Genomic DNA, 26,073 nt, shown 5'->3' with positions numbered 1-26,073 from the left:
GGGTAACGATATCATGTTATGTTACAGAAAGTCCTTCTAGCATCAAACCCACACGGAAATTGTAGAAAAATAGGAAATCAATTGAGTAACCAATACGTGAAACTGACACGGAAAAGAAAGTCTGTGTTACTGACACGGAAAAATGCGGAGATTAGCGACAATGACACGGATAAATGAGCAAAATATTCCGCGACTATAACACGGAAATTCGTGAGATCAGGTTGGTTTGTACAATATGAGTTTTATAATTCTTTACATGCAGTTTTATTATTTTAAGACACTGTTAAAGCAGACAAAATATATTTTTTATTTGTCGTATGAGTTCGAGACTTCATGAGGGCGTTAAACAGAAAAGTGAATTTTCATTTATGATGCAAACTATTCGTTTCAAATAGATCGGCAATATGTCATGAGTTTCCCATAAAGCCCCGAGCGCTTTGTGCCCTTGAACGGTTGTCACGACAACCCTTTGGTCACCAGGTTTACATAAAGCACAGCACGGCTGCCAGAAATGAGGTGAAAGATGAAGACGGATAGAATACAGAAAGAAGAGTGTGATTAAATGACATTACTTAGTCTCCGTCTGGAACATATATCCATAACTCTAGAGCTTTTTACCGGCAGATCATTTTATATAGGCCTATCACGCAATGATGGGAAGCCGGGGAGGTGTTTATTATGTGTCATATTTTAAGTGCTCTTAGTTTAATACTTTGAATTCTTTGTCCTCTCTTTTATGGATGTTCCCTGTGTGTTTTTTGCTATGCAAATGCTCTGTTCCTCTGACAGGTAGCAATGAATAATGCACTATAACACAGCGAGCCTGTTTTAATTCACTGTGTATCCTTGTGGTTAGGGGGAGCGAGATAGGTGGTCTGTTCGGTACAGACTGTATGATCTGTAAATAATCTTTGGGGTTCAGTAAGAATAAGAAATTTACCAAAGCGATGAATCCATCGCCTGCTGCGTGGTTGTTAGCTGGGGGCACTGTGTTCACTTCTGTTCAGTTTGTTTGATCATTCCTGTGTATATGCACTGCTTTTTCTTAATCTTTTTGGTGTTTAATGGTATAACTGTGCGTGTTATAGCCCATGACTGGTGTTGTGCGTTTTTTTTTTTTTTTTATATCCACATTGGCCTAATTTTGATAATGGAAGTGGGTAATATCAAGAGTTATTTTTTTTTAAAGACCTCATATTGAAAAAGTGTATAGTGCAGATTTATATCATGCATGCTATTTGCTTGGTATACTTATGCATACGATTCAGTATAACAGGAATGTGTGTGCAATATAGCTTTTTTAAAACAGTTATGTAACGGTACAGTTATAGTCCTTCATTCTGATTGGTCAATAGCTGCGTTTTATTTACAATAAAACACAGCTATGGTAGTGCTTAGCTGCTTTTGTATCTGAGCTTCTCAATTGTTTATGTTAGTTCATTGTGCGTTAACCGTTTAAACTAGGGCTGTGTTGAAAAAATCGATTCATCGATTCTGAATCGATTTTCATGTTTATTTCTAAAGATCGATCCTTAACTCAGAGAATCGATTTAATAATTAATAACTTAAACTTGCCGCGTCATTGAATTCACGCATGCGCGCGAGGTGGAAGGACATTAAAACAACGAACATAGCAGTCAGTAACGTTAAGCAAGCGGTTGTTTTGAAAACTCTAGAAATGCTCAAAGCTGCGATCTATATGTAAAATAATCCACTCATAACAAATATACGAGTTATTTGTGTTATTTTTATAATAAGCGCCAGTAAATCCACCGCAGGTCTCCAGCGAAACTCTCTCTGTCCCTCCCTCTGTGCTCATGCAGCCGGTCTCTGACGGGCAGAGGTTTCTTGAGGCGCGCGCAACGGGACACCAAATAAAGAGTTCTTCTTACACATAATGCTTATAGTTGTAAAGTTTTCTGAACTTTAAGCAAGCTAAGACAAAACTCGCGTTTATATCAGTGACACGTGCGCTGCTGGAGCGGTCTAGTTTGACGCCTAATTCGCTTATAGTACAAACATCTTTGATCAGAAAGACGAGAAAGAGACGCAAATGTTAAGGTCTAATAGAAAGTAAAGAGCATCAAGACCTTAAAACAGACTTCATCACATTATAGCACCCGTCATAATATATATATCTGAGCTCCGACTCTCATATACAGGTATTTATCCTGTCTGTAGGTTTGTGCATATATTTATACCTGTTCATTTTACATACTGCCTATTTTTTATGTAATGTATGCATAAATACAAAATACAATGCATACTATAGCTTCAATAGTCTACAAAATTAATAACTCAATTAAAAACAAGATTCTGTCTATCAAGACTTGTTGTTATCCTCTGGGCATTTTCACTTTAACATTATTTACTTTAAATTGTCCATATTTTAAAACTGTGGTGAGCAGTTAAAAGCTAGAGTGAGTGGCAAATAACTGCACATTTTTATAATCCAAAAACAATATAAACTGAAAAACATGTATATTATGAAATATACAGTTACCATGAAATAAAATGACTCATTCTGTGGAATAGATTTTTGGTCATCCCCCCCTATCTTGCACCATTTCGGGCTTTTTTTTAAAACACTTATCTAAATCTCGAAGATGGGATCAGATCGGATCGAATCGAATCGAACAATGATAATCGATTCAAGATCTTGAGAATCGGAATCGAATCGATTCTTGAAATTTGAATCGAAACCCAGCCCTAGTTTAAACTTTTGGTGTATAAGTACATGCTAAAATGAACATAAACTAAGATTAATTAATGCTGTATAAGAATGAAAATGCTGTTCATTGTTGTTAGTTCATGTTAGCTAATGCAATAAGTAAGGAATAATTGATGGCGGGCCATTACATCATTGCAAAATAATGCACACCCAAGGTGGTAATGTTGAATGACGCGAAGCATATTTTCATTTAAATCAATGGGCGGGAATTATTGCACTTTTACCACGGTTTCCGCAAACATTGTTCTGATCGTTATCTTAAGACATTTGACAGGTCAGGTGTGCGTTTTACAGAAAAATAATCAACACCCGTGGAAATTGTTTCAACCAATCAGAATAAAGAATTCAATTGGCCCATGGTATAACTTATATTATTATACAGCTCGTTGAAATGCTTGATTCTGATTGGCCAGTCTTGACATTTGCAGGTTTGTTTTACACAGCCGCTCAAAACGAAAAACACACGATAACCCGGATGCTCCAAATCATTTTGACGGGTACAGTTTAGCTCTTTCCTACAGAGCCCCTAAGGTGACATTGGAGTAAAAAATCTAAAGTTTGGTTTCGCGTGCTTACATGAAACTATCGCGCGCTCACGTGAAACTATCGCACGGGCACGTGAAAATTTTCGCTTTTGCACGCGAGCACGCGAAACTAAACTTAAAAAAAAATTCTGCACATAAAGGTTTCGCGTGAGCACATGAAAGTTTCACGTGAGCACAAGAAAGTTTTATGTGAGCACATGAAACTAAACTTTATTTAATTTTTTCTCAATGTCCCCTCAGGGGCTCCGTACTTTCCGTGCCATTGACAAGTTTTCTTGTCAATTAAGAGAGAAAAAATTGCATGAAAAAACGTGTTTCTGATGAATTTATATGGTAATCTGTAATACCGTGATTTTCCACTAGATGGCACACTTACCCAATTTATAAAAAAATGGAAGCAAAAAAAATTATTTACTAATTTTAAACTCTGTCTATGTTTTGATAATCATTCTGAATATGATCTCTAAACAAAATTCCTTCACAAAAATGCAATTGTTTCAGCTTTTGTTAAAAATTTTTTTTAAGAAAAATACCCATATTTAAGAGTTTTTAGGCAAAGAAAAAATATGAAACGTTTATTTTTCCATTTTGTTTGTTTGTCTATTGTTTGTTTAAAAGCAGAGGGTCTGTTCTTTCATTTGATAAATTTGTATGTTTATATATTTTTAGAAGAAAAATTTCCTGGAAGGCATTTTGTGAAACTTGTGAAAATCACAAAAAATATTCGGGGGGCAACTTTAAAAAAAAAAAGGCTGTCAGGGAATGAGTTAATATTACACAAAATTAAATATAAATATGTATTTTAATAACATATATGATATTATATTTACAAATGATTAAACCAAATACACTGAAAAAATTATTCATTCAATTTACTAAATTTTTTAAGGTAAGTGGTTGCAATAAATTTATTTAAGCTACATTTAAGCAAAAAAATTTAAAATAAAATGAAATTAAAAACTTTTGTTTAAATGTAGCTTAAATAAATTGATTGCAAAAAAAAAAATGGAGTAAATTGAATGAATCTTTTTTTTCAGTGAGTGTGATGCGTGTCATTTGAACATTTGAAAGTAAACAGGTTTTCCTTGCCTAAGGTCTTTATATATTAAAAATGAGCTAATAAAATATTTAAAATAAATATTTAATGTTACTTACCCTACATAAATAGCTGTGTAATAAGCAACATAATTTATAGGCAGCCAGTTGTTGTTATCATGAAATAAGCCTCTTCAGTGTGATACAAGATACCTGATCACGCTATCGGGGCTTATTTCTGCTATACATTATCCCTTTATAAATACAACTTTATTATAAAGTGTTTCAGTTGAAATTTGTTGAACTCATACTTATCCAGCTTAGTTGCCCGCTGTTAGGATTCGTCAGATTGATGTGAAGCAGGCTTAAATATATTTTAAAAGAAGCCAAAGCATCAAGCTTTTAATGTTGCTCAGCAACACCCAAACTGATTGGACCAAACAGTTATTTTACCCTCTCCAGTCAAAGCAATGTATAATCACTCCGCTCCAGGTTTTTTATTTTCCTGGTGCAGAACTAAGTGTAAAAAAATATTATATATTGATGCAGCTCCTTCACAAAGCTTTTACAATCTCTCTCTTTATTTAATTTCCCAAATCACTTCATGCTGTTGCCAACACATTATTATTAACAACCCATTAACTAACAATTACCTGTTCACTGCACATGTCCAGTCTGTGAAACTGTGGTACGGCATCAGCAGATTCATTCAGATTTTGGATCAACAAACTCATTATCTAACAAGTAACACAGACACATTTTAATGAATGAGATATTGTTTATGAGCAGTAATGACAGTTATTTTTGCTGTCCTGGCCAATGAGTTGGACCATTCTGTTAATGAGCTGAATGATGATGGTTATGCTGATGGTATTCATTTCCTCACCTCCTTTCATCGGTGTTACATTTAATTAATAGAGGGTAGCTGGTGAGATTACAGAGAAGTGCCCCCATACTTTCTTAGTCTCTCTCTAACACATGTTTATCTCACATTTAAATATACAATTTTATGATAATTATAATTATTATAGAGTAGGGATGCACTGATATACACTCACCTAAAGGATTATTAGGAACACCATACTAATACTGTGTTTGACCCCCTTTCGCCTTCAGAACTGCCTTAATTCTACGTGGCATTGATTCAACAAGGTGCTGAAAGCATTCTTTAGAAATGTTGGCCCATATTGATAGAAAAGCATCTTGCAGTTGATGGAGATTTGTGGGATGCACATTTTTTGGTCAAGAGATCCTTCTTAAAGTTACACAATGCACCTTTAAGGGTGTCCCTAAATGTAGTTTTCTATTAGAGATGATTTATCCCAGACTTTAACTGCACACAAAAGTTTTGTGTAATTAATCAACAGTATTTCTACAGCACAGGCAACAAATTGCCAGTAAGTTGTCTATTGCTGTAATAATTTTTGTAAAGTAAAAGAACACACATTGACTGCGCAACATCGTAAACAGTTTCTGTAACAAAATGCAGCTGACAGTATTTCAAAATACAAAAATCATTCACAGTGTAAGTAAATCCACATACTGTAAGTCCTGGAGTTATGCTGAATGTTATGTTGAACAGCTGTTCTGGCAGAATGGCTGGTATGAGATGTGCCACTGGGCAACAGTATGCCCAAGACTGACAAATGCTGTTCAACAAGTGCGCTTCACTATAGGGAGTTTGTTTGTCACCTGTTTGAACTGCACAGTTGTGCACTTTAAGGCAAAATCTTGTACTTTTTATCTCTGTGTTTCTACTTTTCATAGTCGCATCTGTTCTGTACAGCTGAGCTTTACTATTTTTCAGACAATCTCTTATTGAATTTAGGACTTTTTGATTTTGGAAAGATCATGCCAGACTCATTTAGATCTCAAAGGGACTGTGCTTAAGTGAAGTCATGATCACATTTGATAAAGAAATGGTGGCTCACAGTTTCAGTATGAATAATTCTTAATCACAAATTATATTATGTGCACATTTTTGGAAAGTGATGTTTGATTTGTGCCGGTGGGGAGCCACAGGGCTACAGCAAAATGTTACAGTAACAGCCTGCTTGTATCCAGGATCTTATACTAGAGCTTTAGAGAAACTGCAAACTTGACATCAGATCACTCGGAGGAATAGCATTATTTTTTCTTGGAAGCAATTAAAATAAATAAAGAGAAAAAAGGACACCCCATTCAAAAGTCAAAAAGAGATTTTAGTAAGAATTGATAACATTAAAAGGACACTCCACTTTTATAAATAGGCTCATTTTCTAGCTCCCCTAGAATTAAACATTTGATTTTTGATTTTTGAATCTGATTAGACCATTAGCATCGTTATTAAAAATAACCAAAGAGTTTCGATATTTTTCCTATTTAAAACTTGAAAATAGGCCCCTGCTATTAAAAGTTAACAAGGGGACTATTTTCGGGCGCTGGGTAATATCATTGCGCCTGCTGCAGCCATGTTACGGCAGCAAAGTCCTTGATTATTACGCCAGAATGAGAGTATAGTTCCTAGCCATATCTGCCTAGAAAATCTTACAGTAAAAGTAAATCAACTTTTACTTTTTTTAGTCTTAGTACTGTAATGACACGAACTGAGCGGAAGCAATTGCAGGTGAAAACACAATGTTTATTTATAAACACAGAGAGAGAAATAACACAAGCAGGAAATGTCCGGTGTTGTTGGCAATGGTGACGAGGACTACGGTGGTAGATGGTTATTGAGTGCGGCGTTGGTGGAGTGGTGAGCAGTGGTGAATCCAGACTGTACACGGAACATCCACACGGAGACGACGACGACAATAAACAATCCACAATGCAACTCGTAATCCAAGACTGAGACGTAGAACCACACAACACGAGGACCAAACAGAAAGTGATCATCTGGCAGGGAACAGAGAGTCATGTGAGTATTTATGGAGGAGATGTAATGATGAGCAGCTGGAGCGAGGCAATCAACACACAGGTGAGCGGCATCAGCCTAACGAGCACATGGCAGAGCTGTGAGTAACAAACACACACACACAAACATGACACGGAGGAAACAGTGGATTTCCTACCGTGACAGTACCCCCTCCCCTAGGAACGCCCCTTGACGTTCCCAGCCTGCTTTACCTGTTGATTGTAAACATCGATAAGGCGGTGATCCAGTATGTCCCGAGCAGGAACCCACCTTCTCTCCTCCGGACCGTAACCTTCCCAATCCACCAAGTACTGAAATCCGCGTCCCCTCCGTCTGGAGTCCAGAATACGATTAACCGAATAAGTCGGTTCCCCATTAACGAGACGAGGCGGGGGGGGAACCGGGGCAGGCGGATTAAGACGGGAAAAAATCACCGGTTTAATTTTGGAGACGTGGAACACTGGGTGAACCCTCCTGTACGCCGGAGGAAGGCTCAGACGCACTGTTACCGGATTAATGATTTTGGTAACAGAAAACGGGCCAATAAATTTGGGAGCAAGTTTATTCGAGACGGAACGCATCGGAATGTTCTGGGTAGAAAGCCACACTCTTTGACCGACGACGTAACGGGGAGGCTTCGACCGGTGGCGATCGGCCTTAGCCTTGGTGCGCGACCTCACCTGGAGCAGAGCTCTACGAGCTCTGGTCCAGGTGCGGTGACACCTCTGGACTAATGCGTGTGCGGAGGGGACCGAAACCTCGGATTCCAGACTAGAAAAATTAGGTGGTTGGTAACCTAGACTACACTTAAAAGGAGACATGCCCGTGGATGACACTGGCAGAGAGTTGTGTGCGTACTCCACAACTGAGAGTTGTTGACTCCAGGACGAAGGATTCTTGGAAACCAAACATCGTAACACCCTCTCGACATCCTGATTGGCTCGCTCGGTTTGGCCATTGCTCTGGGGATGGAACCCTGAAGAAAGACTAACAGTCGCTCCTAGCAATTTGCAAAACTCACGCCAAAATTTGGATACGAATTGGGGACCTCTGTCAGAGACCACGTCTGTCGGGAGGCCATGTATACGGAAGACGTGGTCAATGACAGTTACCGCTGTTTCCTTGGCTGAAGGTAATTTGGGCAAGGGAATAAAGTGAGTCGCCTTCGAGAACCGGTCCACTACGGTTAAAATCACCGTATTACCCTGGGAGGGCGGGAGGGCGGTAATAAAGTCTAGTGAGATGTGGGACCAGGGTCTCGAAGGGACTGACAGCGGTAAAAGTAACCCATCTGGAGGACGATTGGAAGTCTTACCAGTGGCACAAACCGAGCAAGCCAAGACGAAATCGTGAGTGTCACGAGCCATACCTGGCCACCAGAATCGTTGCTTAACTAGGAATCTAGTCCTACTAACCCCTGGATGACAGGCAACACTGGAACCATGACCCCACTGAAGGACGTCTGACCGTAACTCCTCCGGCACAAATAAGCGGTTCGGTGGGCAACGGGCCGGGGGCGTTACCCCTTCTAAGGCTGTCAACACCTTCGATTCGACCTCCCATCTGAGCGCGGAGATAATAATGGTCTCTGGTAAAATTCGCTCGGGAGTGGCAGTACGATCGGAACGCTCAAAAAGTCGGGATAAAGCATCGGGTTTGATGTTCTTGGAACCCGGTCGGTAAGAAAGAGTAAAATCGAAACGACCGAAAAACAAAGCCCACCGAGCCTGCCTGGAGTTAAGTCTTTTGGCGGTTCTAATGTATTCGAGATTCTTATGGTCCGTCCATACAATAAAGGGTACCCCTGACCCTTCAAGCCAGTGACGCCATTCTTCCAGTGCTAACTTGACTGCCAACAACTCTCGATTGCCAATGTCATAATTAACTTCCGCAGGAGATAGGCGATGAGAAAAATACGCGCAAGGATGAACCTTTCCGTCTGACGCTGTGCGCTGGGAAAGCACTGCTCCTACCCCCACCTCTGACGCATCGACCTCCACTATGAATTGACGTGTGCGATCAGGTGAGACGAGAATGGGAGCTGAAACAAAGCAGCTTTTCAGTTTGGCAAACGCAGCCTCGGCTGCGTCTGACCACCTGAACGTCAAACTAGGGGAGGTCAAGGCGGTCAGAGGTGCGGCTAGTTGGCTGAAATTGCGAATGAAACGCCGGTAAAAATTGGCGAACCCCAGAAATCTCTGCAGGGCCTTGCGAGACTCTGGGGATGGCCAATCAACCACAGCCTTAACCTTCTCAGGATCCATGCGAACACCCTCAGTCGAAATGATGTGTCCTAGAAAAGAAACAGACTGTGCATGAAAAACGCATTTCTCCGCCTTGACAAAAAGCCCATTCTCTAGCAACCGCAGAAGCACTCGTCGTACGTGTTGCAAATGTTCCTGGAGAGACGAAGAAAAAATCAGTATGTCATCCAGGTAAACATAAATAAACTGATCTACCATGTCTCGCAACACGTCATTAACGAGTGCTTGGAAGACTGCTGGCGAGTTCGTGAGACCGAAAGGCATCACGCAGTACTCAAAATGGCCACGAGGGGTGTTAAAAGCAGTCTTCCATTCATCCCCCTTCCTGATGCGAACCAAATGATATGCGTTACGTAAGTCCAATTTAGTGAAGAGAGACGCTCCCTGCAACCTCTCGAAGGCTGAAGACATCAACGGCAAAGGATAAGTATTCTTTACCGTTATGTTATTCAGCCCTCGGTAATCAATACAAGGTCGCAAGGATCCGTCCTTCTTCCCCACAAAAAAGAACCCCGCCCCCGCTGGAGAAGAGGAAGGACGAATGAACCCCGTTGCCAGAGAATCAGAAATGTATTTCTCCATGGCCTCCATCTCAGGAACGGATAGAGAGTATAACTTGCCTTTAGGCGGAAACGTACCTGGCAATAAATCTATGGCACAGTCATAGGGACGATGAGGAGGGAGAGAATCAGCCCGAGACTTACTGAACACCTCCTTCAGGTCGTGGTACTCCGCGGGCACGTTAGCCAAATCCACTGCTTCCCCCTGAAACACAGACTCAGAAACAGTAAGACACGCAGAGACAAGACAAGACTGATGACACTCCTCGCTCCAGCTGGTGACTGAGCCCAGTCTCCAGTCGACCTTAGGGTTATGGGTATGGAGCCAGGGATGACCAAGGACGATGGGAGAGAGTGAGATGTCTGTAACAAAAAAGGAGATCTTCTCGGTATGGTTGCCTGAGGTGATAAGAGTGATGGGGCAGTGGTGTGACTGATGGTGGGTAATTCATGTCCATTGAGAGCGAAGGGTGCAATCTGGTGAGTGAGTGGGATGACGGGGATTTGTAGTTTACGTGCAAGTGAAGAGTCAATGAAATTCCCTTCTGCCCCGGAGTCCAGTAGTGCGTGGTCAATGTGTGACTTGGTGGACCACCGTAGTTTCACCGGAAGGAGAGTAGATGTCATGGAGGTCTTGCGAGCAGAGATCCCGCCCGATAGTAGCCTCCGTCTTACTATCGGGCTTGGTCTTTTACCAAACATCTCTGGCAGTTATGACCCGTCTCGCCACAGTACATGCAAAGACCAAGGGATCTCCGCCGGTTCCTCTCCTCCCGAGAAAGCCGAGCTCTACCCACCTGCATGGGCTCAGGATCGGGGAGAACGTTGCTGGGTGTCTCGCTGGGAGGGCTGGACGGCTCAGGTCGGCGCTGTATGCTGGTAGATCTCTTACCACGGTCCGCTACGGTCAGTCTAGCGTCGACCCGGATAGCCAGATCCACCAGCCCGTTGAGAGATGTGGGTAGTTCAGAAGTGACGATCTCCCGCTGGATGCGATCCGCAAGCCCATGCAGGAAATGATCCCACTGCGCCTCCTCGTTCCACTTACACTCCGCCGCCAGGGTCCGGAACTCGATAGCGTAGTCGGATACCGTTCGGTTCTCCTGTCTGAGCTCGGTAAGGAGGCGAGCAGCTTCTCTCCCGGCGACGGAGCGATCGAACACCCTCTTCATTTCCTCAGATAAGAGGGTGAACGAAGAACAGCAGGCGTCGTTGTTCTCCCACACCGCCGTCCCCCAGAGGGCAGCCTTGCCCTTCAGTAGGGAGAGAGTAAACGCCACCTTGGTTTCCTCAAGGAAAAACGATCGGGGCTGTTGAGCGAAGTGCAGAGAACAGTGAGACAGAAATGTACGGCAATAATTTGGCTCACCGGAGTATTTCTCAGGGATCGGTAATCGGGGCTCCGGATGAAAACCACCCCCTGGAGGAGAAGATGGTGCGGGCGGTGTGGGTGGCGCAGTGGGAGGCGAAGGATGAGATGAACGCTGAGAGAGCTCGGACACCTTCGTCACCATTGCATGGACGGCCTTTCGCATTTCGTTGATCGACTGGTCCTGAAGATCCATACGAGCCAGAGTTCGCTGGAGAAATTCCTCCAGCGTGGCCGTGGGTTGGTCTCCTGCTGCTTCCATGTATGGCCAGATGATTCTGTAATGACACGAACTGAGCGGAAGCAATTGCAGGTGAAAACACAATGTTTATTTATAAACACAGAGAGAGAAATAACACAAGCAGGAAATGTCCGGTGTTGTTGGCAATGGTGACGAGGACTACGGTGGTAGATGGTTATTGAGTGCGGCGTTGGTGGAGTGGTGAGCAGTGGTGAATCCAGACTGTACACGGAACATCCACACGGAGACGACGACGACAATAAACAATCCACAATGCAACTCGTAATCCAAGACTGAGACGTAGAACCACACAACACGAGGACCAAACAGAAAGTGATCATCTGGCAGGGAACAGAGAGTCATGTGAGTATTTATGGAGGAGATGTAATGATGAGCAGCTGGAGCGAGGCAATCAACACACAGGTGAGCGGCATCAGCCTAACGAGCACATGGCAGAGCTGTGAGTAACAAACACACACACACAAACATGACACGGAGGAAACAGTGGATTTCCTACCGTGACAAGTACACAATGTAACTACAGAAGAGTCAAGTTTTAAATAGAAAACATATTGAAACACTTTGGTCATTTTTTTAGCACAATGCTTATGGTCTAATCAGATTCAATGGATTATGCTAAGCTATGCTAAGAGTGGTACCGCCAGACTCGTAGAGTCAGCTGAATGGATTCCAAAACGGTACAAATCAAATGTTTAACTCTAAGGCAGCTGGTTTTTAAAAAAAGTGGAGTGTCCCTTTAAGGGGTGGTTTCCCAGACAGGGTTTAGATTAATCCAGGACTAGGCTTTAGTTATATTAGGGCATTTAAAGAGCACCTATTGTCCGATTCACGATTTTACATTTCCTTCGGTGTGTAAGTGTGTATTAGTACATGTTAACGATATGCAAAAGGTTCAAAACCCAAAGTAAACGATGACGCGAGTTATTGTCTCCAACATAAATCTCTATCTTGGACTACAACAAACACTCGGATTGTAGGCAACATTTTCCTTCCTGGGATTGGTGATGTAGACAAGACCGACATTATCATAATTCCTCCCGCTTCGGACTCACAGTCTGTAAATTAACTGTTAGCAACCGAATCTTTCAAACATGGTAAAGAGCGTCATATTTCTGGCTGATGTCAGCGGTATTCAGGCCAATCACAACATACAGATTAGCTGGCCAATCAGGGACACAGAGCTTTTCAAATCCCTGCATTTTAGGAAATCTGGAGCTACAAAAATGTACAGTATGTGGAAAATAATGTGTTTTTTTACCATAAACCACGCAAACACATTGTATTATACCAAATACACAAAGTAATGTTGTTTTTTAGCAATGAGATAGGTGCATTTTAAGCAGTTTTTACAAACAGTTTACAAAATATTACTGGTGTGCATCTTCTACCATCACTCATATATGTTCATAAATGTCGGTGCAAGATGTTTTTAAATTAAGGAAGCTGAAACATGCATTTTAGTCTGGGACAAGCAGAGTTGTATAGTACTTAAGAATTTTTATTTTCTACATAAATTACTAAATACTAAAACTTTTATGTGGGTCTGACCAATACATTTTTTCTCTTTGCAGTCATGCATCCTCAGAAAAAGCTACAAACTTTGTCACTAGGGCAGTACCCTTTAAAAAACGTCCATTTAGGTACAGATATGTATACATTTGGTACCAAAATGTACCTAATATGCACACTTTAGGTGCAATGGTGTATGTTTCGAAAAGGTCAAACCCCAGTGAAAGCTCTTTACCTTTATTTCTAAGAGTGCAAAGTAAAATCACCTCTCTCTCAACTATGTGAAGCGTTAAGAGATGATGATGTGCTCTACTGTCTTTCACTGTCGCTTTGATGGATGTGACAGTAATAAATACAGGTTGTCAGTCACCATGTACAAGTACAACTCAATGCGCCACAGATCTTGGGGTGAATAAACAGCAATGATTCTGCAGAAGAAAAGATGTTATGAGTATTTTGCTGTGTGGTCTTTAAGCCTTTTTTATTACTTTAAAGTGATGGAGGTTTACTTTCTTTCAACCTGTCTAAGCTTTTGAATATACTGTCAGATGATAAACACATCTTAATAACACATGACACATCTCCATACTCTTCTGTAGCACAAGAGATCTGATTAATATTAGCTCAAAATGTACTGGCCTGCAACGAAGTTTGAAAATACACCAGAATTAGTATACCATCTGGGCTCTCTTGACATACTGTTTTCAACAAACTATGACTTATAAAGGTACTAATCTTTCTCTGGCATTGTACAGCATATTGGATGGATGTTATTGGGATTTAGCCAAATTGCTGATAGTTTATTGCTGTCTTCATTTGCTTTCTATCTGTTTACAGGTCTAGATGACTGCTTGCAGCAATATATAAAGAACTTTGAACGGGAGAAGGTGGGAGGCGATCAGCTGCTGAGGATCACCCATCAGGAGCTGGAGGATCTTGGAGTTTCCCGTATAGGACATCAAGAGCTGATCCTGGAAGCTGTGGACCTGCTGTGCGCACTGGTGAGCCTTCACACTTCTTAATACAAGCGATCTTACATCTGCTGTTCGACACCATGTCATGTTGACAAAGATGTTGCATACAGAGACCAATCGAGAAAAACGCCACATTCTTAGAAGACCTAAAAACATTGTTTGTTTGAGTATTCCCAAGCATATTGAAAGGCAACATTAAAAAAGAGCTGTTTCCCTTTACTCTCTTAATAAAACATTTATCAGTACATTAAAGCAACACTATGTAGTTTCCATGTAAAAATGACTTACAGCTCCCCCATGTGGCTGAAAAGCGCAACAGTGCCTGGTATCAGACACTCTTCTGCAGGCAGGGGGAGGGGCGGGGCTGTGTTTCCTACCCTCCACCTCCACTTTCAGAGTGTGCTTGTAGCAGCTAGGAGGCTGCTCAGGTTGCGGCAAAAGTACAATTTGTCCAGTTAAAAGTTGTTCTATCACTGAAATAATTTTAGAGACATTATTAAAAGGTAAAAAAACTACATAGTGTTGCTTTAATGTTTATTTCACAGATTGAAGCATTTGCTTGTATCAGCAGTATTAACTTTCACTGCATTTCAAATTACTTCTCTGCCAATGTAACCAAGACTTTAAATTTTCTATTTTGCACTTAAATCTTTAAGTTTAATCAATTTGAAATTGTAAATAATTTTAACTTTCTTGACTAGTGAGGTTACTATAAATTATAAAAATAAAGTTGAACTAACTTAACTCCCCACCATTGATGAGTTATTTCATTAATTAAAGGAAAACATTTGTATAAAAAAGTGTTACTGGTGAATTTTTATGTTAATCTGTAATACCGCGATTATCCACTAGATAATTACCCAATTTATGAATAAACTGAAGCCAAAACGTTATTTACAAATTTTAAACTCTGTTTATGCTTTGATAATCATTCTAAATCTGGTCTCTGTAAAATTCCTTCACAAAAAAATCAATTATTTCATCTTTTTGCTAAAAAAAATTATTTTAAAAGAAAAATACCCATATTTAAGAGTTTATAAGCAGAGAAAAGATATAGGATAAAAAAAATTTCCCATTTTCTTTGTTTGTTTAGTTTTGTTTGAAAGCAGAGGACCTGTTCTTTTATTTGATATATTTGTATTTTTATATATATATATATATATATATATATTTTTTTTTTTGAAGAAAATTTTCCTGGAAGGCATTTTGTGAAAATCACAAATAATGCTGGCGGGCAACTTTTCAAAAAAATTGCTGGCGGGGAATGGGTTAAGCTAATTCAACTTTATTTTTATAATTTATAGCAAATCCTCACTGGTCAAGAAAGTTGAATTTGTTGAATTGTTAAATCAAGTTGATTAAACTTAAAAATTTAAGTGGAACAAGAGATGTTTTTACAGTGTGGGTGGGGAAAAGTAATGTAAACTAGCATCGCAGTCAACTTTTCGCAATCCATTTAAGGTATGCCACACACACACATGTTAAATGAAGCCAAAACATTTTTTGATCGCCTCGTTATGGCTGGTATAGGCCATTGTCCTCACCCTATCCATGTAAATGAATAAGACGTGAACCACATTTTAAAATATAATAAAAATTTCCCACATTTTTTTAAAGTTTTTGGTAGCTTTTTCAGCATTTAGATGCTATTGAAAAGGGGTCTGACAACATGATTTGTGTGTCTTTGAATATGGCCGGGACCTTGAACGGCTCCACTTCACGATCACTACTGCACAGACTCCAAATGATGCCACCAGAGCAAGATGTCAGCGCCCATTTCTGGGAAATTTTGGCTTTATTATCTACAATAGAAATCTATGTCCGTCTTTTTATGATCCAAACCCAGTGGATGATATCAAGTCACACACTGCTTACTTTTTTTTAGAAATGTGTTACATTACAAAAGTAATGTTTTGCCAAAATGTCCTGTTGTTTTTAAAGTCACATACCAAGACACAACTTTGTGGTCTTGGGGCATTTCTGTTGTAGCAGAAAAAATGATGTCAATGTTAATAGACGGATAATCAGTGTTGAAATGTGGCTATTGCTTGGTGAATTTGTCTTTATGGTCTTAACGAGAACATTAATGCATGTTGCATCCTTAAGAATAATTTTTTAAAAGGTCAAAGGAGACATTGATGGAGATTAAAGCGGATATACATCGAAATGTGCTGTTCTTTTTCCATTATCTAGCAAATAGTTTTCCCTTTAATTTGGTCTCTCTCTCTCATTTCTCTCGGTTGTGGTATTAAAACAATGACTTACCAGCCCACGCTATCAGAATGTCAGCAACATGACATGAGGGAACAGACGACAGGATGAGTGTGTTTATCACGTCTGTGTGAGCTGTCTCGCATGCTGCCCATCTCGAGTCTCTTCTTAATCCCTTTTTCCTTTAGTTCTTTTGTTTTGCTTTTTTCACCATCTTTACTCCTTTCTTTCTAGTAGATGTGTTTTTGGTGCCCTTTCCTGAGTTGGTTGGGTTTAGTGTATGAGGTGTAAGATTTCTAATACAAGGTGAGCTATAATGAGCCTGTGGTTTGTGAGAGTGATTGTGAACCGCTGGCCTGTGCCGTTGACATTTAGTAGAGCGTTAATCACAAAAGGACGACTGATCTCCACACACCGATTCTTGATCATAGCTGCTGACGTTCATATAATGGAACATGGTGTGTGTGTGAATGGTAATCTGCATATGGGTGATCGTATAATTGCAGGTACATTTGTCCAAAGTCATTACTTTACGTTTTTCTGCTTTTTTCAGATTTTCGTTCCTCTTCCTTCACACTTGTAAACACTGGAGTGGTAGTTTTGCATACGTTATGCGTGACGCTTCGACATGATTCTGTAATACGTAAGGTCATGCTGGTGCATCACACGGCTGGGTGATTCTCACGAAAACTTGGTTTTAAAAATGTCAAGCATGAAAATGTAAATACTGCTTAAATGTACTTTTTTCCCACCAGACATTGAAAAACAAAGTCTGGAGTAAATGGGAACATTAATTTAAACACTTTTACTTATCATTTAACACTTTTTGTAACGTAATTTAAAAAATTAGTCCTAAAAAATCTCATTACCGCAACAGTCAGAAAACATCAACACTGACATATTTTCAAAATGACATGACAAACCTGAAAGAACATAATTTGGAGATTCTGCACATGCATTTAAAATCAAAGTATTATGCTTCTATTAATTAAATTAACATTTAATAAGCATCTGTTAAGGTAATGATAATCAAAATGTCGTGTAAGCATTCTGACAAGACAATATTTCAAATTAACTGTAAAAAAATGATCTTACCTGGTAGCCATCTTGAAGTAACTGGTCTATGTGCTTGGTCACTCAAAATCAAACTTTATTAAAATTCTGTAACTGTTCTCAAAAAGTGTTGCGGAGGATGAGAACATCAGGCATGGACACATCATTTTCCTACATTTTCTTCATTATTATTATACATGAATATTCAGTAAATATTTTTTCTGTCATCTAAAGTAGTCTAGCAAAACATCCATTTATTTTTTTTCTAAATATTTTTGTGTTAATTTGATTAAATTACAACATAACGCATGTTCAAACACAGCCGGACACATTGCGGTAATGAGAATTTCAGCAGAAAATGAGATAAAATTGACAAATTATAAATACTTATGTTGAAATCACACATTGTGCAAGGTAGAACACAGTATTGTGTTAATTCTGATGCTTTTTAATATTACTATATTACACATTTTATAGCTAAAATCATTAGTGCCGTGGTGTTTCAATGGTTTCGTGAGAATCACCTGGCTAGTGCATGTGGAGAAGTTGTTGTTTGAAACAACATATTTGTTATTTTTCTTGCCGAAAATAATGATCGTTTTTGTTTGATAAGACCCTTATTCCTCGGTTGGGATTGTTTAACTCTTTCCCCGCCAGCGTTTTTTAAAAAAAGTTGCCAGCCAGCGCCAGCATTTTTCATGATTTTCACAAAAGTTTAATGCCTTCCAGTTCTTCTTTAAATATATAAATAAACAATATATCAGATGAAAGAACAGACCCTCTGCTTTCAAAAAAAAGAAAAACAGTTTCATCCTACCTACATTAGTTCTCTTTTAATCACCTCTCAAACATGGGTAGGTTTCTTCAAAAACACCCAGTTTTGAGCAAAAAGCTGAGATAATTCCATTTAGGACTTTTGATAGAGATCAGATGCAGAGCGATCTTTAAAACATAAACAGAGTTCTTTCTCTTTCATGTGAGGCGCTACTTCCAGGTTGTATAAGTTGCGGAAGTGCGCCACCTGGTGGATAATAGTGGTATTTCGTAAAGCCGGAAAATCTCGTCATTGGCGGGGAAGCGTTTTCTCTTAATTGACGAGATATCTCGTCAATGGCGGCGAAAGAGTTAAATCCCTTTAAAGCTCTAAATATATAGTTTTGTATAAAGTATGTTTCTCACTTAAAATGCTATAGCTTTCCTGCTAATGATGGACTGTGCCATCAGTCTTTTAGCGTTGTCATGGTATCATTCACCTGCGGATCCAAAGGATTGACTCAAAACCCCATGTCGAAAATTTAAAGCCCTCGAACAAAGATGTCAGCAAGCAGATTGTGCTCTTGCTAAGGGCTTTATAATATGAGAGCTTATTGACCTCAAAGGCACTCACTTTCTCTCCCGTCCTCTCTAACCTCTTTGATGCTCTCTTTCTCACAATTATTTGTGTTTTTCTCGTATTCCCCCTCTGTGTTTCTTTATCTTTTTCCCATTGTCCTGCGTCTGTGTGTTAACTTCTACTGCAGTCGTGCGGAGAGCTTTAAAACCGATTAGCACAGAGGATTCATAGCACATTGCCCTCCACATCGCCTGCACTTCCAGGCGCAAGTGGATTAATGCATCTTTTGTGAAGCCTGCGTGTCTGCAGGTGTGTGTTGCTCACCTGTATTTGTAAGTTGTGTGTGCGTGTGAAGGAGCCGAGTATGGCGGGGATATTTTCTTCAGACCAGACAGAATGCATTACTCTGATCGATATCCTGCTAATGTGAGAACAGATACTGAAATTGATGCTCACACACAGAAACCTATACAGACACGTAGAGGTTTGTTTCACTATATCAGTGAGGACATCTCATTGACCTCCATTGTTTTCTATCTTCTGATCCTACCCCCGAATCTAACATCACATAAACCTTTTGGCATTATTGTATTTAAAGTAAACCATGATTTGGCTTACTTACATTTAAATGGGTTAGGCAGATGCTTTTATCCAAAGCTACTTACAGTGCATTCAGTTTTATCAGTATGTTTCTCGCGGGATTAAACCTATGACAATTTATGAGCTGTTTTAATAGTGTGGACCACCTGTAATGTCCCCACACGGCAAAAAATGACTTTCTTATTTAGTATTTCTTTAATTTGAGTACAAATATCTGAAAATCCTTAAATCATGATGCATTTTCTTGATGAGCAAAATAACCTAGTTTTTAGACAAAAAGATATTAAGTGACTTTTTCTTAAAAACTTAATTCAGGAAAAAATCAAGAAAAAAAATCTTACTCCATTGGCAGATTTTTGCTTATTTTATTCACAAATTTACTTAAATTTTATATTTTCTGTCTCAAAAACTAGAATTATTTTCTTAGGTCATTTTGCTCATTAAAAACATCTTGATTTAAGATTTTTTTGATATTTGTACTTAAAGCAATATAAAAATAATAAGTACAGTACACTGCAAAAAAAAAGATTTTCAAGAAAAGATTTTCTTAGTATTTTTGTCTTGTTTTCAGTAAAAATATCTAAAAATACTTAAATTAAAATGTTTTTTTCTTGATGAGCAAAGCGACCCAAGAAAATAAGTCTAGTTTTTAGACCAAAAATATCAAATTTAATTGATTTTGTGCATAAAACAAGCAAAAAAATCTGCCAATGGGGTAAGCAAAAAATCTTGAACATTTTCATTAAACACAAAATTCAAGAAAAATTTGCTTACCCCATTGGCAGATTTTTGCTTGTTTTATGCACAAAATCACTTAAATTGAATATTTTGGTCTAAAAACTATAGACCAAAAATAGGACCTTTCATAGACACAATGATTTGTGGGGGATATTTTACAAGACATTTTTAAGATGTCAAATAAATCTTTGGTGTCCCTAGTGTACGTATGTGAAGTTTTAGCTCAAAATACCATATAGATAATTTATTATAACATGTTAAAATTGCCACTTTGTAGGTGTGAGCAAAAATGTGCTGTTTTAGGTGTGTCCTTTGAATACAAATGAGCTGATCTCTGGATAGTGCAGAGTAAGGGGCGGTATTATCCCCTTCTGACATCACAAGGGGAGCCAAATTACAACTACCTCCTTTTTATATGCTTGCATAGAATGGTTTACCAAAACTAAGTTACTGGGTTGATCTTTTTCACATTTTCTAGATTGATAGAAGCACTGTGGACCCAATTATGGTACTTAAACATGGAAAAAGTCAGATTTTCATGATATGTCCCCTTTAAGATGTGTTAACACTTGTGTGTGTCCACCATCTGTGCTCCTTAATAAGTGCATAATGCTGCATTTGATCATTTTTAACTCGTAGTTCAGTCCTCTTTATGCAGAGACAAGATAAATTGTTACCCTGCCAGAGGCGTCCTGAGACCTTGTGCGAACTCTCTAGCACACACGTGTACACGTGGACGTCAGCGTTTTACTAAAAAAATAAGTTTTGTTAGATAAGCCATAGACGCTGAATCGCTGATGCATGTAAGTGTACTGCATATGTGCAGACAAAAGTATGCACTATGGGTTTGTTCTGACATGTTATTTTGTCAGATTTAGAGGTGCAGATTTTTCTTTGTTGATTAAAACATCTTTCAGTGGATTGTATATGCTCAACAAGCAGGAAAGTCCATCTGTCTGTTATTTATCCTCAACTTTATGCTCGTCTGACATAAGGTGCTTTGTCTACCCACTTAATGCACCTTGCATATGAAGAGCTCTTTTTCTCCTATGACAGGTGCTAAATATTCATTTGGCATCTCTCTGACTCTCTTTCTTTATTTAAACTGCATAACAAACTTCAAATACTTAAAATGGCGTATTTTTAGCTCTGCATAAAATAATTTTGTAATATAATCTACCCAATATTAAATATCTACCCATCCCTAAAACAAGATACATTCACTTGAGGATGAAAATTACATAATTTTGTCTTTTCCCTGTTATAAGCTTAAAAAGAAGTTAGATGTTTGCCAAAAGAAAGCAAATTTGCCAGTAGGGATAATTATAATTTAATATATATATATATATATATATATATATATATATATATATATATATATATATATATATATATATATATATATATATATATATATATATTTGCAAACGTGCACTAGAGTGAATTTATCTTGTTTTAAGAAAGTTTTGGTACCTTTACTAAAAGCAAGATACATTTATAAATGGCTTTGTACTTTATAGCCAACATTACAGCCAACATTCAAAATCTTGACAACTTTATTTATATACTTTGGCTTTAGATTTAACTTTATTTGCACACTCACAGTTTCATTGCACACAACAGTGTGGAGTAGGCGATAAACCAGTAGAAATGTGTCAACCGGTGGAGATTTTGGACTATCGTCTCTATCAAGGTTACTGTACGCGTCCACATCACGTTGTTTTGCGCGTTGTCACGAAAACTTAACGGTTGTACACGTATTTAAGCACCGCAGTTTTAAACATGTGAATTTTAGCCATTGAAACAGCAGATCTACAGTATATGCGCGCGCTGTTTCTAGCACGCAACGCAAGTCGCGCATCCGCTGCTCATTAAGCTCGTGAGCATTTTTGCCGCTTTATTGACCTTAAATACATATATGCGTCAATTATTCCGGTTTTTGCAAGTTTTCTTATAAACACGACCATTTAGGTCTTAAGAGAAAGTAAACAGCTTAAAGAGAAAACGCATGTGTAACAGCATTTTGGATTCCGGACCGGACTTCAGTCTTAAAGGGGAAGTTACCTTATTTTGTTCCTGTCATTCACTCATGTTTTTGTAAAAAATCTCTCACTGCTCTTGACTAAATCACTTTTCTACCTTTAATAAGATATATAATGTACATTATTATTTATTATCATTCTTTCATCATTGTTTAGACTGTTTATCTTCAGTAAGCTTGAGTTTTGTTTATTTTTATCTTCTTTTGTATGCTTGTAGCCTATAGAGGGTTTTCACGGCGCGTCATCAGAGCGGAAGACGCCATATTGGAGGCACTCCGCATTACAACAGAGCAGACACTGATGTATATGCCGAACGTCGTCAAGGAAAATAGTTAATTATTGCCGTGTTTGAGATGGTACCAACAGTACATATTGAGAAAAACATTTGGATTATTATCGACTTCCAAAAGTTATTAAAAACCAGGGAAAGGAATGCAAGAAATTATCAGAGGAGCGACGCTTGTGGTTGGTAAAGCTCAGGAAAAAGAGTAGTATTGTATTAAAAATATGATTGAAGTACATAAAATATAAAACAATTATGCTTCTACTTGTTGTGCTTTATTTAAAGAGTATTTAATATGTACTTTAGTGTATGCACAAAATGTACTTAAACACAAATAAAATTTGCGCTGCAATGCCTTAATGCCAGTGTGCTTAATTGCTCATAGCAAATTTTCTATTGTAATGATAATTATATTTTTAATAGTAAATGGTAAAAACAATTATTGCTTTTATTTTTTACTGTGCTTATTTTACAGTAAAGCACTTTGGTAGGACACTGGCTATTTTAAATTTGCTATATAAATAAAGCTTACATTGACATATGGGCTCTGCATGAAAACTAGGTAGTTCACTAACTTATATCGGGATATGCAACTGAAGGAAGAATCGCCGGGTCGTCACGGATCCTAGAAGAGGGAGCTCGTAGGGATCTGCACCGCCTATAAATTTTAATTTCTCGAAATATCGTGCCTTTTCTTGTGGTCCAAGTCCTTCCCTATATGCCTTTGCATCTTGGATGCGTTTTCTGTTGTTTAGACATGTCTACATTCACTTAAAGTATCCAAAGCGCATAATATTCCATTGTACTCCGTTCAGTTCTTTACACCGAGTGCCTCCACCATGGCCGCGCATCGGGGTTACCGCCCAGAACGTGACGTCGGTGAAAACCCTCTCCTATACGTTTATTGTGAGAATTATGAAAATTCTATGGCATTAAATATTTTAATAACATAAAAACCTTATTAAAAGTAAAAAAAAACCTCTACCATGATTCATATCGTTATCATGATATATCTTGATTAGATTTTGTGTGTGTGTGTGTGTGTGTGTGTGTGTGTGTGTGTGTGTGTTTGGTCATATCGCCCACCCCTAGTGTGCAGTTTTAATCCTGTTAACACGCAACTAAGAAAAAATCATGACTCAAAAAAGCAAAAAATTTATAAAATGTGGACTTAAAAGAACAGGAGGGAAGAAACAATGTTCTGCTGGAGTCGGCTCTGTGATTGTTTGCCAGTCAGTGTTTGTCTTAACACCACATGCATCACTTAACCCTTTGTCTCTGTTTTAATTTGACAGAACTATGGTCTAGAGACAGAAAACCTGAAAACACTCTCGCACAAGCTCAATGCCTCTGCCAAGAACCTGCAGAACTTCATCACGGGCCGCAGACGAAGCGGCCATTACGATGGCCGGACGACCCGCAAGCTGCCCAACGATTTCTTAACCTCTGTGGTGGATCTCATCGCGGCGGCTAAAAGTCTCCTAGCCTGGCTGGATAGGTTAGCCCTGCAAAGAGCTACATACACATCAGAACAATACAAGAATTATTACATCCCTACTGAAACATAGTTGGCTCTTTTTAGCCGGTCTCCCAGCGTGGTTTTAGCTGGCTAAGGAGGCTGTTTTTGAAGATTTTGGACATATTTTAGCTGGTCAGGATGGAATACTAGCAGACCCACCTTTATAAACCAGCTTGACCTGGTTGGCTGGTCTTAGCTGGATTAAGATGGAAGTAGCTGGTTTAAGCTGGTCCTCCCAGCCTGGCAAAGCTGGTCATGCTGGTCTTCCAGTCTGGTGAATCAGCTAGTTTTAGCTGGTGGGTCAGCTAGTCTCCCAGTCTGACTTTTCAAGAGCTTGAATAACCAGCCTGCTACACCAGCTTAAACAGGCTTTGAGATCAGCTTAGGCTGGTTTTCGCTGGTCTTTTCAGGAGGGACACTTCATATGCATACACCCAGATTCAATTTAAGTGTTCCAGGAACCACATAATGTTTTCATTGCCGTCACTCATTGGAGGGTTGCTAAATTGTGCCTAGAGGTGGCATCCTACATTACACAAAATGATATCTGATCAAATAAAGATTCAGTCTGTAAAGGTGAATACAGTAGGAATAGGAAACTGTCTTCTGAGCTGTAGTGTCTCACTGCTTCCCTGTTGATAGTCAGATGAATCCAAAGGATTTAGCTTCTATATATCTTATTATGGGTGATTTGTTAGGTTTAGGAATGCAGCTAACAACTGCTTAGATAACGGAGCAATCTATCGATTCATTTTATCAATAAATTGTATATTCCAATTCAATAGAACTTGATCCAATTGAATACTTTAGTATTAATTGATAACCTTTTCTGTAATTAAGTTAAATACGTGGTTAGAGAGTTAGGCTTGTTACCCAAAGGTTGCTGTTTTGATTCCCAAGACCAGCAGTGAATAAGGTTACCATTTTCACAAAAAACATAAATAGTAAACCATTTGAAGTTGCTGTCAATATAAAATAAATGGGATAATGTGTAGGTTTTAAATAATTTTGGTCAATTTAAAACCCAAATTTCCCAAAGATGAACTACTTTTTATCTGTTGCGCTCTGTTAATTGATGTAATGCATGTGTTCACAGAAAGGGCTGTGATTGGTTACAAATTTTTCATTCCAGAAACAACAATGGATGTTGACAAACACATTGTGTTTGAATAATTCACGTTGTTCATGGTCACCACGATATTAAAAATGGTAGTACACAAATTTAGGATGGCACATTGTGTTTCTGTGCAGGCAGTGTGTGCAGAATTGAATGGCTTGGGGTCTCTTGTCTAATGTGCATTAGGTTGGCGTTGGTCTTTGTCTGCTTAGATTCAATCATGTTGATTTGTGTTCCAGCCTGTAGCAATCAGGTACAAGGATGAATGAAGAGCTCTTATTCTTTCTCTCTTACTAATTTCTTCATCCTGTCTTTCTGAGATTGTACTTTCACTGCCTCTATAATAATTGTATTTAATCCTCTATATTTTTTTTCTGTTGTATTGATGGTCAGTGTTTCTGGGACAGACAAAACATGTTTGCCTTTTTTTTCTTCTCCAACTTGCTATATATAGGCAATTCTGCGTATGAGTGGCGGCCGGTGACTTCTTTTTTTGAGGGCACTCGATGTGAAGTTCGTCACAACATGTATGTAGCCGCCATGCGTGTGGTTCGTAATTTCGAAATATGTGTTCTGCGCGTCGAGTGATCCTCTATGCATCACGTGTCTTGTCAAAATAAGTGCCTGCTGCAGACGTGTCTATAGGGTTTGTGATAAAAGAGACGTTTGCATTTGCAACATACTCGCATAATCTCATGCGTAATCAGAGTTTACTGTTAAGGGAGTGTCTTGCGTGTATTTTGTGAACGTGAAGCGCGTCTCTTTTATCATAAACGGTTTTGACAAGTGTGCAGCAGGCACTTATTTTGACAAAACACGTGATGCACATGGTTAACATGATGCAACAAACACATATTTTGAAAATACAAGCAACACACATGACACTGCGAACACATATTTTGAATTTGCGCCCCTCGCATGAGCAGTCACAAGCAGTCACGGGCCACCACTGCTGCGTACACACCAGAAGCGAATTTAATTACTGATTAATAGCGAATTGATTACATACAAAGTCAATGCAAAGATGCGAATGAC

The 26,073-nt window shown here is 38.9% G+C and overlaps 1 protein-coding gene across 7 annotated transcripts in view; it reads left to right on the top strand.

Moving 5' to 3' along the window:
- cnksr2a (connector enhancer of kinase suppressor of Ras 2a) overlaps positions 1-26,073 on the top strand; it is a 105,861-nt gene that overhangs the window by 19,396 nt on the left and 60,392 nt on the right. For all 7 annotated transcript variants that reach the window (XM_065258380.2, XM_065258382.2, XM_065258378.2 and 4 more), the window contains exons 2-3: positions 14,006-14,169; positions 23,698-23,900. In XM_065258380.2, coding sequence (XP_065114452.1) covers positions 14,006-14,169; positions 23,698-23,900 — 367 coding nt within the window. The remainder of the gene's footprint in view (positions 1-14,005; positions 14,170-23,697; positions 23,901-26,073) is intronic.

This window comes from Paramisgurnus dabryanus, chromosome 22 (assembly GCF_030506205.2).
Source record: "Paramisgurnus dabryanus chromosome 22, PD_genome_1.1, whole genome shotgun sequence".
In the NCBI taxonomy this organism is placed as follows: Eukaryota; Metazoa; Chordata; class Actinopteri; order Cypriniformes; family Cobitidae; genus Paramisgurnus; species Paramisgurnus dabryanus.
The sequence above is the reverse complement of the archived record's forward strand: the minus strand, read 5'-3'. Positions and strand labels throughout refer to the sequence as shown.